Consider the following 16,543-nt stretch of genomic DNA (forward strand, 5'->3'; position numbering starts at 1 on the left):
CCACTCACCCATCTCACCTGCAGCCTGGGCTCTGCTCCTGCTGCTGATGGACCTCACCTGAAGCCCACCCTGACCTCCCTCTGACCCCAAGTCCTGTGACATGGCTGCCAGCCTGCAGAGAAGCCCTTCATCCTCCCCTCGCTGCTGGCTTGCACTGTTAGACACCAAGGCCTTCTGCCCCCATGCTACTCCAGACCTGGGGTGAACCAGTCTTTTTTCCAAAAAATATTCACAAAAGAAGCTCCTAGAGCCCCTTCTGGAGCACAAGTGAACTTTCTTCTATGGTAGAAATGGTCATATCTGTGCCATCTCATCCTTCACCACTCACCACTCAAGCCACATCTGAAATGTGGCTATGGTGACTAAGAGATTGAATGTTTGATTTCATTTTCATTAATTTGAAAATTAATTAGCCACCTGTGGCTAATGGTGACCAGATTGGACTGTGAAGTTCTAGAGCTGATTCCCGTAGCAGCTCCACCCTCCTGCCAAGCCTAAGAGTGGCTCCTGGGTCCCGAATAAACCCTCTCTACCAATAGCTGCTCTCTCTATCTCTTTCCCATCATGTCTTTAAAAAACCACAACAAAATTTCAATCCAAGTCCGGATGTAACTCTTGTCTTTTATTCCAGCATCTCCCAGAGGTCCAATATGTACAGACTTTATTTATACACATATAATATACACCATATATACGTATTTATAGATATTCACACACCAGCCCACACACTCGCACACACTCACACACACATACCCTTCCAGGAGGGGCGTGTGGCTGCCTTGGAGCCCCGCTAGGGCCCAAACAAGTGATACTGGGCTTGCCAGGCAGTTGTGAGGTTTTGTGTTTTTTTGCTTTTAAAAAGAAGGCCATTTCCTCCAGATGTGTCCTCTCTCTCCCCAAGCCCTAAAACTCCTCCCCAAAACACTCTGAAAAAATTTTTTTTAAAAGAAGAGGTTTTCCTTTGCTCTGCCCAAGTAGTTTCTGGAGAGTCCAGGCCCATCCACACGTCCCGTGCAGGTCCCTAGAGCACGAGAGCCGGGCGTGGCCTTGGTCAGGCCTGCAGCTGTGCCCTCTGAGGGGAGAGGGGAGGGGCTATAGCATCAAGGGCACCTGCCAGATGAGGAGGGTGCTGTCCGTCTCACCACACGGGGCCAGCCTCCCACTGCTGCCCAGTGCGCTGCCAAAGTTGCGGTAGCCCTGCCCACCAGAGATGATGGCCACAGAGCAAATCTCCTTGCGGTGGGCATCGCGGGCGCAGGGCCGGCTGCGCACCCAGACGTCGGGGTCGTCGGCCATCTCGTAAATGGAGCCATCCTCCTCGCTGTGCTCCAGGGCTGCGCCGTCAGCAGGCGCCGGCTCCCGCATGGAGAGCAGCGGGCCCGGGAGGTGTGCGGTGGAGCGCAGGCGGTACTGCAAGAGGATGCCCTTCTTGCGGGTCAGCTCTCGGCCCACGTGGCTGTCGGGCATGGGCTGGTGTGCCTGCCCGTCTGGCTTGTCCTCCTCAGCCCGGGGCCCCTCAGCCTCCTCCTGGTCACTCCGCAGGATGTCAGGGGCCAGGATGCTGGTAGCCACAGCCAGGAAGGCCACAGGCCCACAGTGCCCGTTGAGTGAGACCATGCCTTTCCCTGCAGAAAATGGGGCGAGAGAGAAAGGGGCCCAAAGGCCCAGCACATTTAGGGAAGCACCTGAGTCTCTCTCCTGGAGAACTTTCTGGGTATTTGGGGGGGTCACTTCCGTCTATGTTGGCACCTCCCCCGAAGGCCACAGGGTCTGGCTATCCCGTGCTCTTGCACAACTTCCTCAGGGGAGCGGAACAGGAACGACCTTATACACCACATGGGGGAGCCTCAGTGTGAACTTCCAAGAATTTCCTGAGCCTTTGCCAAGCGGCTCTGAGCCTTTGCCAAGCAGCTGCCTCTACCTAGACATCCTTTCCCGTCTACCTGATTCTGCCACTCTTTCTGCAAGGCCCAGCTCAAGCTCCTCACTGTGAATCCCTCCTGAATTCATGCATGGGGAGCTGCTCACCCCAGTCTCTGTGTCCCCAGCCCCCGGAGCACCCTCATCCCAGCACCTGTCACCCGAGCTATGATGACCCCCAGGAGACCGTCAGCTTGTTGAGAGCAGGGTCTCTGCCCAATTCATCCCGCGTCCCAGGATTCCACCTGGAAATAGGCCCTCCCCAGGATTCCACCTGGAAATAGGCCCTCCCCAAATGCCCCCTGGATGGACAAAATGCCCTATTTGATGAAACCTTGAAAATAGAAAATCTCAGAATTTAGAAGCAATTTTTTTTTTTTGAGGTGGCGTCTCACTCTGTCCCCCAGGCTGGAGTGCAATGGCGCAATCTCGGCTCACTGCAACCTCCACTTCCCGGGTTCAAGAAATTCTCTCACCTCAGCTTCCCAAGTAACTGGGATTACAGATGCATGCCGCCACACCCAACTAATTTTTTTTTTTTATTTTTTAGTAGAGACAGGGTTTCGGGGTTTCACTGTGTTGCCCAGGCTGGTCTCAAACTCCTGAGCTCAGGCAATCCACCCGCCTTGGCCTCCCAAAGTGCTAGGATTACAGGTGTGAGCCACCAAGCCCAGCCAAAGCAACTCTTCTTTAGCAGAAGGACTCAAGGTCTGTGCAGGGAGCCGGCCCACCCTATCGGCCCTGCTCCCTTGCTGGAAGAGACCACAGTCATCATTCTCAGGGCAGAGGCAGAGGGGGCCCCAGAGCTCCAGGCATCCAAGTGTGGGGGTCTTCTCTGATCCTGCCCTTGTTCTCCTGGGCCCAGTGGTGCAGATCAGAGCAGACCTTCCTCCGATCTATGTGCACACATTCATTTGCACATGGACCCCACGAGGAGGCCGGGCCTAGCCCCAGAAACACTCAGTTATTTCTCTCTCTGGAGCCTGGACATCTTGAAACTGCTATGGGAAGGAGAAGAAAGGGCCAGTGGAGCCACTGCCATTAGGCAGGTGTCTCAGCCAGGCCCCAAGCCACTCTTGTGTCCATCTGCCAGATTAGGAAACTGACACTCAGAAAGGTGGGAGACTGTGGGGCTGGGACGATTCAGTTCTACTGGCCACCATGCCACCTGAGATGAGAGGAAGCTGGAGACTGGAACCCCATCCCTATACCGATGGGGGCATAACACACCCTCCCCGCCAAGCCCCACCGGCCACCTGCAGCTGACCCCCAGGTCCTGCCAACACCAGCTCCCAAAGCCTCACCTGTGATCTTGGGGATGCCTTCCAGCCGAGGCACGGGCAGCAGGACGATGACACCCTGGTCAGTGCCCACCCAGAGCAGACCCTGGCAGATCAGGAGGCTGGTGACACACAAGTGCTTCTGGCCTGCAGAAAGAGAGGATGGCTGAGCAGTGCCCTCCTGGGGAGACGGCATGGGCTCTGGGTGCCACCACGAGGTGAGGGCCTGGCACAGCAGGCTCCTCCCCTGAAACCAGCAAGAAGTTGGGCAGTGGGGTGGGTAAGAGCTGGGGCTTTGGAGGCTGACCTGCCTGGGGTCTGGCCATGGGGTCCTCCAGCTGAGCACTCCCCTAACCAGCCTCAGTTTCCTCCTGTGTAAAGTGGAGCTGCCATGCGGATACATTGGGGGAACACCACAGGCACAGCGCCTGGTCTGTGTGTGCTCTCAATACATGGTGGCCAGGTCATCTGGCACAAAGGGTTGTCCAAGGGCAATCCATGCAGGGATCCAGCCGGCCAGCTACGAGCAAAACCAGGGAAGACTGGGGAGGTGCAAGCTTCGCATCGGTGATGGTGCAGATGGGAGGCATAAGAAGGGCTGGGTGGGGCTCAAGAGGCATTGAGGTGTGCCTGCTGCAGCCCCTCAGGGCCTGCCCGTGTGGGTGCTTCTTCAGATGAGGTCATAGCACACCCTGCAGGCCCCAGGCCCAAGAGTGAAGCAGAAAACTCGCTGGTGGGAAGCAGCATGTTTCTGATGCCAGTCCAGATTCGTTCTTTTTAGCTCTCCCCTCAGCGCTGTCTCTTCATTTTAGCAAGAATAGCAATGTCAGGGAGGGCGTGGGGGCGGTCCCCTGCTCCTGACAGAGAGGACGCCAGGTGTGGGCTGCCCAGCACAGTGGCCGAAAACAGGGCTTCAGAGCCAGGCGCAGGACTCACACCTTGGCTCTGCCACTCTCCAGCTACGTGACCTGGGGCCCGTCCTAAACTCCTCTGGGCCATGGTGTCCTCACTTGTAAAAGGAGTCAAGGATAATACAGTCACATGTCGCATAATGACCTTTCAGTCAACAACAGACCGTGTACACAATGGCAGTCCTATAGGACTGTATTTTTACTGTCCCTTTTTGATGTTTGGAACACAGATATTCTCCATTGGGTTAAATGAATGAACGTAAAACAATCCCGTGCCCGCGCATGGCAAAATGGGCACTATCTGCTGTCATCGCTGCTGCTGCACTGTTGCCAACAATTCTGAGCAATGAGAATGGGCACAAGGGAGAGGCTGGGAGTGCAGGGGGCAGGAGGCTCTCTGAGGGGGCTGAGAGGCATGGGGTACAGGCTGCCGGCTCAGGGACAGACCCCCCACCACGTCACACAGAGGGTGGACAGCTCTGCCACACTTCCTTGGGCTTCACTAGGCACCTGCCTTTCTAAAGGGCTGTCTCCTTCTTGCCCTAATCCTGCTGCCCTCTGGGAGAGGCTTAGGCTGCATTCCAGAAGGTTCCCACTTTCTGCTGCTTCTGGTCCATGGATCACACTTGGAAAAATACAGCTTTGGAGTTTCCAAAGCACTCGTATACCTGCTCTCATCTGACAGAAGCCTTGCAATAGCCAAGACGTACGCAAGACACAAATGCCGGCCCCATTTTCCAGGCGCGGATGTTAAGGCTCAAAGAGGCCCCCCAGCTGGTGAGTGCAGGGTGGGGTGGAGTTGAGGTCTGCTGCTCACCACCGCCCAGTGCTTCCATCACCTCTCCCTCCTTGGGCGTGACACTTCAACTTCATACATATGGGTGTATGTGCTTCCTCTGCAGTGCAGGCACAGGGAGAACTGGTGTGGCTCTCTCACCCCAAAAGGCAGGTTACCAACTCAGGGTACACCCAGCATTGCCTAATACAGTGTGCCATCCCATCACCAATCCATTTACCTCTCAGATGCCTACTGCATGGCAGATCCCACACTAGATGTCATGTACACAGAGTTCTGTCTTAAGGAGCAGACACTCTAGAACTTTCTTTGATGACGGACATGTTTCCTACCGTGCTGTCCAATTTGACAGCCATCAGCCACATGTGGCTTCCGAGCATGGAAATATAGCTAGTGGCACTGACGGACTGAATGTGTTATTTTCTTTCAATGTAATAACGGCTACTGTATTAGACATAGAGGCGTAGAGAGGAGATACAGGAAACAAAAACAGAAACAAGGAATGTAAACGCCAGGCAGAGGATTGAAACAGGGCGACGCAGCAGAGCCAGTGGAGGATTCCCGGGTCTTCAGGCATCCCTCTGCTTCCTGGAAGGATGCGGAGGCCGGCATGAGGCTGCGAACTCCAGGCGACAAGGCAGAGGTGGCCACACCAAGACCTGAGCCAAGACGCAGGAGACAGGGCATGCAAAGGCCCTGTGACAGGAACGAGCTCAGCCAGTCCATGGAGCAGAGTGAAGCCAGTGCAGGTGGGGCACAGAAGGACTCCAGGTGGTCAGAAGAGGGGATGGGTCAGGGCCAGGACTTAATTCTGGCTGCAGTGAAAAACTACCAGAAGGTCTAGGCAGGGGAGTGGCGATTTGAGTGGAAGGTTCTAGCTGCAGTTGTGGAGGGTGGGAGTGGGAGCAGCTGCCCAGGTGGGAAGGGCGGCGGCAGTGAGGTGAGGAGAGCCCAACCTGTTCGAGACCTGTTTGGAGCAGAGTGACAGAGCTGCTGGGAGAGGGGAGCAGGGGTAGAGCAGAGGAAGGAACCCAGGACGGCGCTGAGGCTCCCCTGCCTGGAGCAGCTGGGTGCACAGCAGTGCCATGGCCTGGGATGGCAAAGGAGCAGGTTTGGGGGTTGAAGCCCAGAGTTCCTGGTTGGATGTGTGGTCTGAGACACAAATTAGACACCCGAGTGGAGCTATCAAGCAGGCAGTGGGATTCGAGTCTGGCAACATGATGAAAACTCAAAAAATCACATTCATAGTGTCCATGCAATGTGGAAATGCAAACCAGGCTGAAAAAAAAGCCCACTAGTGACTTACAGGCTTGGCAACAAGGGCTATTTCACAAACAGTACCTGGGTGTCTGTGGAGCTGGGACCATTTCCCACACCTAAATCCATTCCAAAAGTGAAGGCTCAGAACTATGATGGCAGCCTCTGGTCCAGGGTCAGGCCCCCAGCCCTCCTGGAGTTGGCCAACATGGGAGGCTCAGGCCACGAGCTCCTTTCCTCAACACCTGACTTCTCTTCTTAGCCCTGGTCAAGGTCTGTGATGACCTTATTTTGCTATTCGTCTACTTATGACAAGCTTTGTGAGGGCAGTGACTTATCTGTGCACTCATGGTTAACTCCCCAACTCCTGGCCAAGTACCTTGGCTCATGGTAGACTCTCAAGAAGTATCTGTGAGTGAATGAGTAAATGGATGGATGGACGGATGAAAGAAAGGAGAAAACTTGCACAAATCACTTCTCTCATCCATCAATGAGTACTACAAACCTGCCTTGCTCAATTTTATAATTATTAGAAATATTAAATATATACACACATATATACACATATAATATATATACACAATTGAGCACAGCTCTTAGCCCATAGTGTACAATCAATAAATAGAGGCTATTAGGATAATGTTTATGATTATTAAAAGGATCTGGACGCTAATGTCTTAAGATCAGCTCCATCAGAGCCACAAACCCACAAGAACAATAAAGCCAAGAGAGGGGACAGTGGTGAATTTTTCATTCCACAAGCCTCATCGCCTCCCTCTCCAAGACCCCCAGGGCATGGAGACGGGCAGGAGACCATTTCCCACTGCCCCTGCATCCTCCCGGCCCCCACTGGACGGCAAAACCGACAAATGGGAGGAAGGCAAGCAAGAAACTGAAAGAGATGCCGGAATTGAGAAATGACTTCATCTGCAGACCTCATTCTGGGGCCTTCCCCTCCCCCTCCACCTCAAGGAAAAGAGCAAGACACTTCACAAACAGTCCGAAAGAAAAAAAAAATTCTAATGGTGAATAAATATTTTATCACAGAGACTTAATGCAGCAGTGTTCAACTCACCCAAGCCATCTATCTGGAGATATACAACTTTAAAAAGCTCAGGCTCTCGGAGAACATTTTATTAATGACCTGTCTGGTTAAAAGGAGGAGGGAGTTTAGGTTAAAAAATGCATTAATACCAGTCGAGTACTCGAGTGGAAGAAAGGGGTCAGGGGAAGGAAGCGTGATAAATTTTTAACACACCCTAAAAAAATCCACACTTAGTGGAAGAACAAATTTATTACTAATTATGCAATTATTTCATTTGGTGGTGTGGGGGAAGAAAAAAATACTTAAAAGCTTTTTTAAAATATCTCTAATAAAGAATTTAAGAATCCTGCTGTGTTGTGCTTCTGCAAAGGCACAACGTGGGGTGGATCTGAAGCTGCCCCCCACGCTCTGGTCCCCAGCGTGCTGGCTGGGGCTGGCTCTGGCTCAGCTTGGAGCTCAGGGAGCCACTCTCAGATATGAGGGGTCAGGAGGAACTTGTCTGGCAGGGCCCCAGGCTCCCCTGGGTTACTGACTGGGAAAGTTCAGGCCTGAGGGAAGAGGGAACCTTCGGGAAACCCCACATTCTGGAACCTCGGCCTACCTCCAGCCCTCTCCAGGGTTCAGCCTCAGGGAGGTCTGCCAAGAGAGGGGTCACCTCTGTCTGCACTGACGCAGCTGATGCAACAGGAATGGCACACTGACCTGGAAGGTCTCAGGAGGGGCAAGGAGCCCTCGTAGGAGATGCAGGGCAGGGATGCCGTAAAGACGATGACGGCAAATGTCACCATCATGGACCGCTGCTGGCTTGAGACGGGGACTGTGGGCACTGTCCTCACACTGTCTCACGCAACACCTACACCTGCCCTGCAGGGTAGGGACCGAGGATGGGAAGCGGGTGCTCCGAGTGCTCCCAGTCAGAGCTGGAAGGCAGGGGAACAGGGATTCCAGGAGGAATTCTGGCTCCAGGCTCTGGTGTACCCCACCCAGCATGGCCAAGCTGACTCAAATCTCAGCCCTTTGTTGTATGAATGGGGAAACTGAGGCCCAGGACAGGGACACAACCACCCCAAGCTACACAGTAAGTGTGAGGAAGCTCTAACGAGAGTCTGTGGGGCTGCTCCTGGCTCTGTCCATATCAGCACTGCGATGGCAGACCAGTCATTTCACCTCCTGAGCCCCAGTTTACCTGGCCCTCAAATCATCATCATAACAACGAATGCCCTTCCTTCCTTAAAGAGTAACTGCAAAGAGTAAGTAAGACAACGGGCGTGAAGGTGCGTGTGAAACACAGTAAAGTCAGGGTTGTACAGGCAGGAGCGGCTGTTCTAACTACAGCCGGGTCTGTCCACACATCCTGCCTCCCACCACTTGATCAGCTTGACTCTCTCTTACTCTCCTCTGCGCCAACAAGATGAAATTCCAAAGATTTTTAAAAGCCCATGAGATTATCTATTTCTTCATTGTTCCACTAACTTGAAATAATTTAGCTATCAGAGGAAATGTGGAGATAGTTTTGTGATACAGAGACATTTTTATCATAGTTAAAATGGATTGAACTTGTATAATGGCTAAATACTATGAAACAAGAAAGGGAGGAAGGAGGGAGGGAGGGAAGAAGAGAAGGAGGGAGGGAGAGAAGGAGGGGGAAGGAGGCAACCCAAACACAGGTCCCACCAAGCCTCTCACACACCCCAGGAGAACGTGAGTGAAGAGTTCAGTCTCATCAGGCACCTGCCACCCTGCCGGCCCAGGACAGCCACCTTCCCAGCCCGGGCAGCATTTATCCTCATAACAGTCGCTGAGCTGGGACCTACATCCCATCTTACAGAGGGATGAGGGGCTCCGGGAGATTAAGGGACTTGTCTGATACTATGTGTTGGCCAAGCCAGGCCTCAAGCCAACTCTCTTTCTCCATTACACACAGTAGGATGCTGGACTGAGTCCGGCCTAATGTGACTTGTAGTCCTGCCTCTGGTCCACTGCATGACCACGAGCAAGACGCCCGGCCTGCTGAACCAATCTCGGTGTCTGCATCTGTAATGTGGGGATGATCCCCAGCTCGCAGGGTTAGGGTGAAATGAGATCCTGTTCATAAGCACTTGGGGCCTCATCACCTCAGGCCTGGGCAGGGTGGCAGTTATTACACCGTTGTGACCGCCGTGGACTGTGCTGTTAGTAACCACCATCTCCATGTGATCAGTTCAGACTCAAGGACCATCGTGACTGGCTAGAGGGAAGCAGAAGCCAGGGTGATTTCCAGGGCCTCAGGAGGGAGTTAGGGACCAGGCCCCTGGGGTAGGCAGAGGTCCCCAAGGCTCCTGCAGTGCTGGCTAATGTGCCTGCCCTCGGTACAGCCTCAGAAGACAGGACACTCAACCCTGCTGGGCATACGGCCGCTCCCAGCCTCTGCCATGGCCCATCTGCCAGGTCCTGTGACAATCAGCTCCAGGCCCCCGCCTGCCACACGGGCTGTATTTCCCTGGCCCGAGGGCCCTTTGGCTCTCCCAGCTGCTGAACCCAGCCCTGCCTGGGGCACTGGGACAAGACAGAGACACTGCACCCTCCCACACTGGCCGCAGGTCAGTCTCTCTGGGGGAAGCTAGGCCAAGGAGGGAAGCAAGGTTAGCTGATGCCTGCTGGCCCCGTGGTCTGCTCTGTAGCCAGCTGGGGTGAGGATGGGCATGGCGCCTGCATCTTGGGCAGCAGATGGTAAGGAAGGGTTGAGAGCCAATTCCGTGGAGGCCTTGGGGGGCATTTGGTGAGCTCCGGCCTTAATCCTTCGCCGCCATTCCCCTCCACCATCAATCCTGTCCACTTCGTCTACACACAGCTACGCAGGAGGGGCCCCAGCCACAGCAGATGCCATCCAAACCCATGGACCAGAAGGCCCAAGACGGGCATTTGCCTTCTCAGAAAAACCTCCAAGGACAGAGACCATCTGTTGGCTTTCTCACTTTCCCATCACCTCATCCTGCAGGGGATCTGAGGCAGAATTGGGTGTTTGGTCAACATGGGGAGTGGGGCAGAACAGAAAGGCCTGGGTTCCTGCCCAGCTTGGCCTTCCCTTAGCAGCTGCCTGACTTTGGAGGGTCCACTGGGCTGGGGGCCATTTCCTGAGTGCCCCAGGCTGCTGTGATGTGGTGGCTGGGCACAGTGACAGGCAGGGGCTTTGAGATGGCAGTCCTAGGTGTGAATCCCAACCCTACCACTTCCTGGGGAGTGCCCCAACTTAAAGCCCCAGTTTTCAGGGCTGATGAGGGAAAATGGGATGGGCTGCCCAGGTCACACCACTACCTGGCCATGGAAGGTGCTCTGTGACTGTCAGCTCCCCCCTGCCCGCAGCAGCCTCACCTGGCAGGAGGAAGGTGGTCCTGGTGGCGATGTTGATCTCTTGCAGATGCTCCAGGGTCTCGGTGTGGAAGAGGCGGATGGAGGTGCCGGAGGAGAAGGCCATCCAGACACCGCTGCCTGCCTTCACCATATGCATCACGCTCACTGCCTCGTCCTGGTGCGCCTCGAAGCTTTGCTGTGGCACAAAGGGAGGAGTGTCGATGCTGGCTGGGCCTGCCAGCTGAGCCTCCCTACAAGCCCCCACCCCTGGGCCAGCCATTCTCACATTCTTCAAAAGCACAAGCTACTCAGGGAACCTTAGAAGCCCAGCTTTGAGGTCGGCCAAAGTTTAACAACTGGAATCTTAGAAGCCCAGCTGTGCTGTGTTGGCCAAAGTTTAACAACTGGCAGGGAATCCTGGTTTGCAGGGTTTGCCAATTTCCATGGTGTAAACATTCTAATGTGGCCAGTTGCAAACTACCAGCATGATATCACCAAGTGAGGAGCAGGAAAGACGGGCACACACTCACTCACAAGCAGATAGGACCAGGCACGGTCCCAGTGACCCCTCAGAGCTTTACCTTACGGAAGGGAAAGATGGAGCCAAAAATCATGAAAGATGTTGTGGTTTATGTAAATGATTTAAAGTGACAAAGGCAACCGAGAGAATGACCAGGGAAGGAACAGGGGTAATATGGGCCAAATCCTCATCTTTCACAGCAAGGAGACAACAGGTAATGTCCCAAAATTGATACATCAAGAAGCAGCAGAGTGAACAAGTTTGGGTCCTGAGGAAAGTGCCAGGTGGATTAAAAAAAGAACAGGTGAAAAGCATTCTCTTCCAAAAAGCAGGACTGAGATGGGGAGTGGGGACGAGCCTTTCAGGATAAACCACTCCATGCTTTTTTTTTTTTTTCTTGCAAGTGTATGTACGATTTTGATCTTAAAACAAATAAAAACTTTCTTTAAAAAGAAGATACAAATGATCAGGCTTCCCATTCACTGCAGGAGAAAGTCCAAGTTCCTTAGCTCAGCATTCGGGGCCCCAGTGCTGCCCCCACTCCTGCCCTTCCTTGTGGGCTCCCTACGTTTCAGGCCAGCCAATGCTCAGGACGTGCCACACCTCTGCCCTCGCCATGACTTGCGCACAGCATGCACCCCCCCCTCCCCAACTGTCCTCCTTCAACATCTGAAGACTCCACTTCAGGGTGGCGTCCTCATTCCAGGAGGCAGGCCCCACCCCACCACGGACCAGCCACTTCCTTCTGAATAGCGCGCTCCGCTGTCTAGCCTGGAATACCTACACCATTCTCTGGTTCTACTTGGCCACTTCCCACATAAGACTGTGGACTCCAAGGACAGAGCCTGGGCCTCATGCCCTTTAGTGCCCGTCCCCTGCTTGGCACAGGGCCCAGCACAGTAAAATTTGGTTAAAAAAATGAATAGATGGACACTTGAATTCTATCTACAACACTCAGGTGTCACTAACTCAGGCACATCAGACTAGAAACAACCTAAATCCCCAAGCCTTGGGGACAGTCAGGTAACTCTGTGTATCCAGCTCTGTACTGTCCTCCCTGCATTTAAACTCACGCTTACAGACACTGCATGATGGACACAGAAAAATGTGAATGCTACAGAAAATGCAAAAAAAAGAAAAAACAACAAAACAAACACACCAAAACCTGGGGGAAGAAGACGGGCAGGGGAGGGAGAGCTGCACCCTGAGGCTTACTCCAGGAGCAGGACAGGGTGATTTTCCTCTTTTCCAGTTTTCTGGCTTTTCTCCTGTTGCCATAAAGAATTTGTCCTGGCAGGAAGCCCAAGACTGCAGGAGGATCCTGGATGGGCATTTATTTGAGATCCAACCTGCTATTAAATCTGACGTCCTTGGCAGTTTCACAGGCCCAGGCCTCAGTTTCCTCAATTGTAAGTAGAGGCTGCTATGAGGATTACAGGGACCTGGTGAGGAGAGCTTGGCACAGGCCTGGTGCCTAGTAGGGTCTCATTTATTCAGCAGATGTTCTTGAGTCCCTACTATGTGCCCGGTGTCGGTCTAAGTGCTGGAAATATCTTGATGACTGCAAGACCCACTCTTGTGGGGCAAACGTTCCCAGGGCAGGAGGCAATTAAAACAAAGAAAGATTACATCAGATAGTGAGAAGCACTGCGCAGAAAAAATACTGAGCCATTAAGACTGGGGTCAGGGAAGGTGTCTCTAGGAGGTGACATTTAGTGAGAGACCTGAATAATGGGGAGGAAACAGCCCCTCAATGATTGGGAGGAGGGGGAAGAGCATTCTATGCAGAGGGCACAGCAGTGCAAAGGCCCGGAGGCAGGAATGAGAAGCAGAGGGACCCGTGGTGGGGGGCACAGCAATGGGGCAGGCCAGAGCAGGTAGGGCCAGATTGCACCAGGCCACCTTGGAATCCCTGGGGAAAAGTTAGATTTTTTTTTTTTTTTTTTTTTTTTTTTTTTTATTCGCCCACTGGAGGGGGTTGAGCTGGTAAGTGACAGAGTCAGCTTTACTTTTAAAGAAGTTCAGTCTGACAACAGCGTGGGGAAGGCTGGCTTCTTGGTCCAGCCCCTGAAGACCTCGTGTGGGCTTAGCAAGTGGAGAGTGAGGAACAGGACTCAGCTTCTTTTGCCATGGAGGATGGCCCCAGCTCCTTCCCAGCTCAAATCACTAAGCGGTTTCCCACTGAGTTAAGGAAGCTTGCGAGGGGCGGGGTTCTCCATGGGGAGCTGAGCCAGTGAGCTCCGGGGTCATTCCTGATCAGAGTGTGGGGACCAGGAGGGCAAGACTGTGAGCTGTCCAAGGAAATTGCTTTTTCTGAGCCAGTCCCTGAGGGCTGAGCTTCGAGTAGCAAGGAAGGCAGGGGTAGCAGGAAAGGCCAGGCTCCCCAGAGGAGGGGAGGGGAGGGGAGAAGAGACAGCAGCGTGGTTCCTCTCCCCAGGGTCAGGCTGCTCTTGGAACAGGGGTTCTACTGCACAGCCCACCCCTGACTAGGGGGACGCCCCCAGAGCAGAAGCTGTAGTTTCCTCGAGCAGAAGCTGTAGTTTCCTCAGACCGAAAGTTCACCAAAGGCAGGGATGCGGTGTCTCCATTGGGTAGGGGCCCCCCAGGAGCAAGGACAGAATCTTGTATCTAGCTGGGCATGCTCAGAGGAAGCGAACTGTCTCCTCTCTCAGACTGGGGGCTCAGGCTAAGGGCTCCAGAGGTATCAGGGGTCTCTTCCTCTTTTCTTAGCCACCCACTCCCGGCGCCCCAAGAAGGCCCAGGTGCAGGAGGCTCAGAGCCTCTGATTTTTGGGAGGAGGCCATGCCTCCTCACAGCCTGCACTAAGTCAGGTTTAGTAGTCCATGCTGTGTAGGGGAGAGACCATGCCCCCATCTCTCTAGCCCTCCACCCATATCTGCTGCCCACAGCCCGGGCCATCCTAGCTTTCAGTTCTCTCTTCCTGAGATGTATGTTCCTTCAAGGAAACATGCAGAATGATTTTGTTTTGCCAAACCATCCTGTAGGAGGAATCCAGGAGGAAGGAAACCTCCCACGAGGCCTTGCTGGGAAAAGCCAGCTGAGGCAGCATCAGCCCCAATCACAGATGAGGACAGTGAGGCCAAGGGGACCCCTTCAGCACCTGCTGTCGGTGAGCAGGGGGGCGAATGGATGGGGCAGCAGGACAGTCAGTGAGACCCAACATGCTTTGTCTGCAGGCTTTTCCAAAACACAGCACGCAGCTCCTTGCTCACGGATGCACAAACATGCACGCACTGAGAGAGGTATCTGCATGCTCACACGCATGCAGCCGGCCTCCCGCTCGACTCCCAAAGAAAGGTCAGAAGTATTTTCAGCCTCTGAAAAAGCCAAGCGCACTGAAACCCAGAGGCCTGGGACCAAGGAAAGCTGCACCTGAATCTGCAGCCAGCCAACCCTGTGTGCTGCTGTCAGAATCTAATTAAAAGAGAAGTCAGTGGTGGAAATCCAGGCTCATTTCTCCAGTGGCATAACAAGTCTGTCTCCAGGCCCAGAGGGCTTTGCAGAAGGCTTGTGCAAACCTGCCGAGCCCAAAGCGGGGAGGCAGGCGGGGGAAAGGGCAGGAATGAATAGGAAGAACGGCACAGCACCTCCAGCCCCAGCCCCAGCCCCAGCCCGGCATGTCTCAGTTACCTCTGGGCTCCTGGATCCCCTTCTTACACCACGAGCCTGGAGTCCTGCCTGAGCCTCCTGGGCCCACAGGGCAGGGAGTAGGTGGAGCCAGAGAGACATGCCAGGATCACGGGTCCCAGAGGGGGCTCAGGGACCGGGCCTGGCACCCGGGTGAGAGCAGGGGGCAGTGAGCACCCCAGCGAGAGCATGGGGGAAGCCCTCGCTGCCTACTGGTCTTGCTGCTGCCAGGCCATGCAGCTCATTTCATTTTCCAAATACAAGGTATCCACGTACCCTCAGAGAGCTCAGAATTCATTGCCAGGGGAGGCTGTCAGCTCATCAAACTCTGCTCTCCTCCCAACCAGAAAGGGTGAAACCCTGCTCACCCAGCACCCCAAGCCCAGGCCACGCACCTCCAGACCTGTGCCCTCATCCTTGGCTGGTCTGGGAGGCCCAGAAGTGTGGGGTTGGTGGGGTCAGGGGCTGTCCTACTCTCTAAGAGGCCTCTATCCCCCTTATCCCTGAAAAAGGCCACCTGCCCACCCACCACCAGGAAAGCCCAGTGCTTCCTGCCCCCTCAGCCTCCATGATCCAGGCACAGCTATTTCCTGGGTGAGTGCTCACCCTGCACCAGAAACTGTGCTGTTAGGATTATACACTAGAGCAGCCGTCTGCAAACAATGCCCCTCAGGCTACAACCAGCCTGCACCAGTTTTGGTAAATGAAGCTTTATTGGCACACAGTCACACCCGCGTAGAAAAGAACCCATTCAAGTAAGCTCAAGATCACGGCATTCCAACTGTAAACCCCTGGTCCCTGCTGAAGGACAAAATGATCTGCAAGGGAAACCTCAACTTCCTTGGCAGGCTTGGAGGTGGTGGGGCAGGCACAGTGATTCTGGACTTATGCAGTGGGACTGAGATATACTGATGTTATTGGGAACCAGGGTTTACACAGAGAGAAGAGAGTCCGGTGTGGAATGGGAGAGACGAGGGTGACTCCAGGATCTCAAATCTAAATTAGAGGTATCAAAACAAACCCCAACTCGAGAGTTCTTCCCTGGCCCTGTCCACTGAACGAGCCTGAAGGCAATGACTCTAGCCAGGGTGCCCTGGAGAAATGCCTAGAACTTCTCACAGGTGAAAAGCAAGGAAGGGCTCAAAGAACGATGGGGATGTGTCCAAAGGACCTGGGAGCCAGCACGAAGTGGTCCCCACTGGCTAAATTCAAGACAACGTGAACATCAGAAATAATAATGATGGTCCTGATTAGACTGCGCTGAATTTTGGGTTTTTTTTTAAATCTAGGAATTTGTAGTGATAGTAAGGGCTGGGTGTGGAGTGGGGTCAGGTGAATCTCTGTAACTAGTGACAACTAGTCAATGCAGAAGGCAGGGCAGAATTAGACGATGGTGAATTGGCAACCACCAAGGATCACCCACCATGGATGACAAAGCCCCAGTGGGAAAGTTTGTGGAGGAACTGGATATTCACACAGTCTTCAAGAATCACCCAAAGGTGACTGAGTAATCACAAAGGGAAACCGGCACCTTTAGAAGGAGAGATCCAGCCAACGCTTCCCTAACCAAGTGATCAGGACGGGGCCAGCTGCTCTTCTTCCTCCCCGAGGACTGTTGTGGGAGGTGCAGGGCTCCCCTGAACCCCAGCCCCGCAGCACCTGGCCAAACACTGGCACCTCACTAGGAGGAAATAACCAGGCAATTCCAGACTGTGGAACTTCTATGAGACGCTGGCTTGGACTTGTCAACAAAGTCAATATCATGAAGAAAACAAAAAAGCAAAGGGATTATTCTAGATTAAAAGGAGACTTAAGAGACATGAAAACCAAAGGCTG

The 16,543-nt window shown here is 53.8% G+C and overlaps 1 protein-coding gene across 1 annotated transcript in view; it reads right to left on the minus strand.

Moving 5' to 3' along the window:
• Nucleotides 1-603: 603 nt before the first annotated feature.
• Nucleotides 604-16,543, minus strand: part of ARHGEF10L (Rho guanine nucleotide exchange factor 10 like) — a gene marked incomplete at its 5' end in the record, with an annotated part of 123,390 nt that continues 107,450 nt past the window's right edge. Inside the window, 3 exon segments of the mRNA NM_001134135.1 lie at nt 604-1,625; nt 3,225-3,347; nt 10,561-10,735. Coding sequence (NP_001127607.1) covers nt 1,093-1,625; nt 3,225-3,347; nt 10,561-10,735 — 831 coding nt within the window. The 3' untranslated portion in view covers nt 604-1,092.

Source organism: Pongo abelii, chromosome 1 (genome assembly GCF_028885655.2).
Source record: "Pongo abelii isolate AG06213 chromosome 1, NHGRI_mPonAbe1-v2.0_pri, whole genome shotgun sequence".
NCBI lineage: Eukaryota > Metazoa > Chordata > Mammalia > Primates > Hominidae > Pongo > Pongo abelii.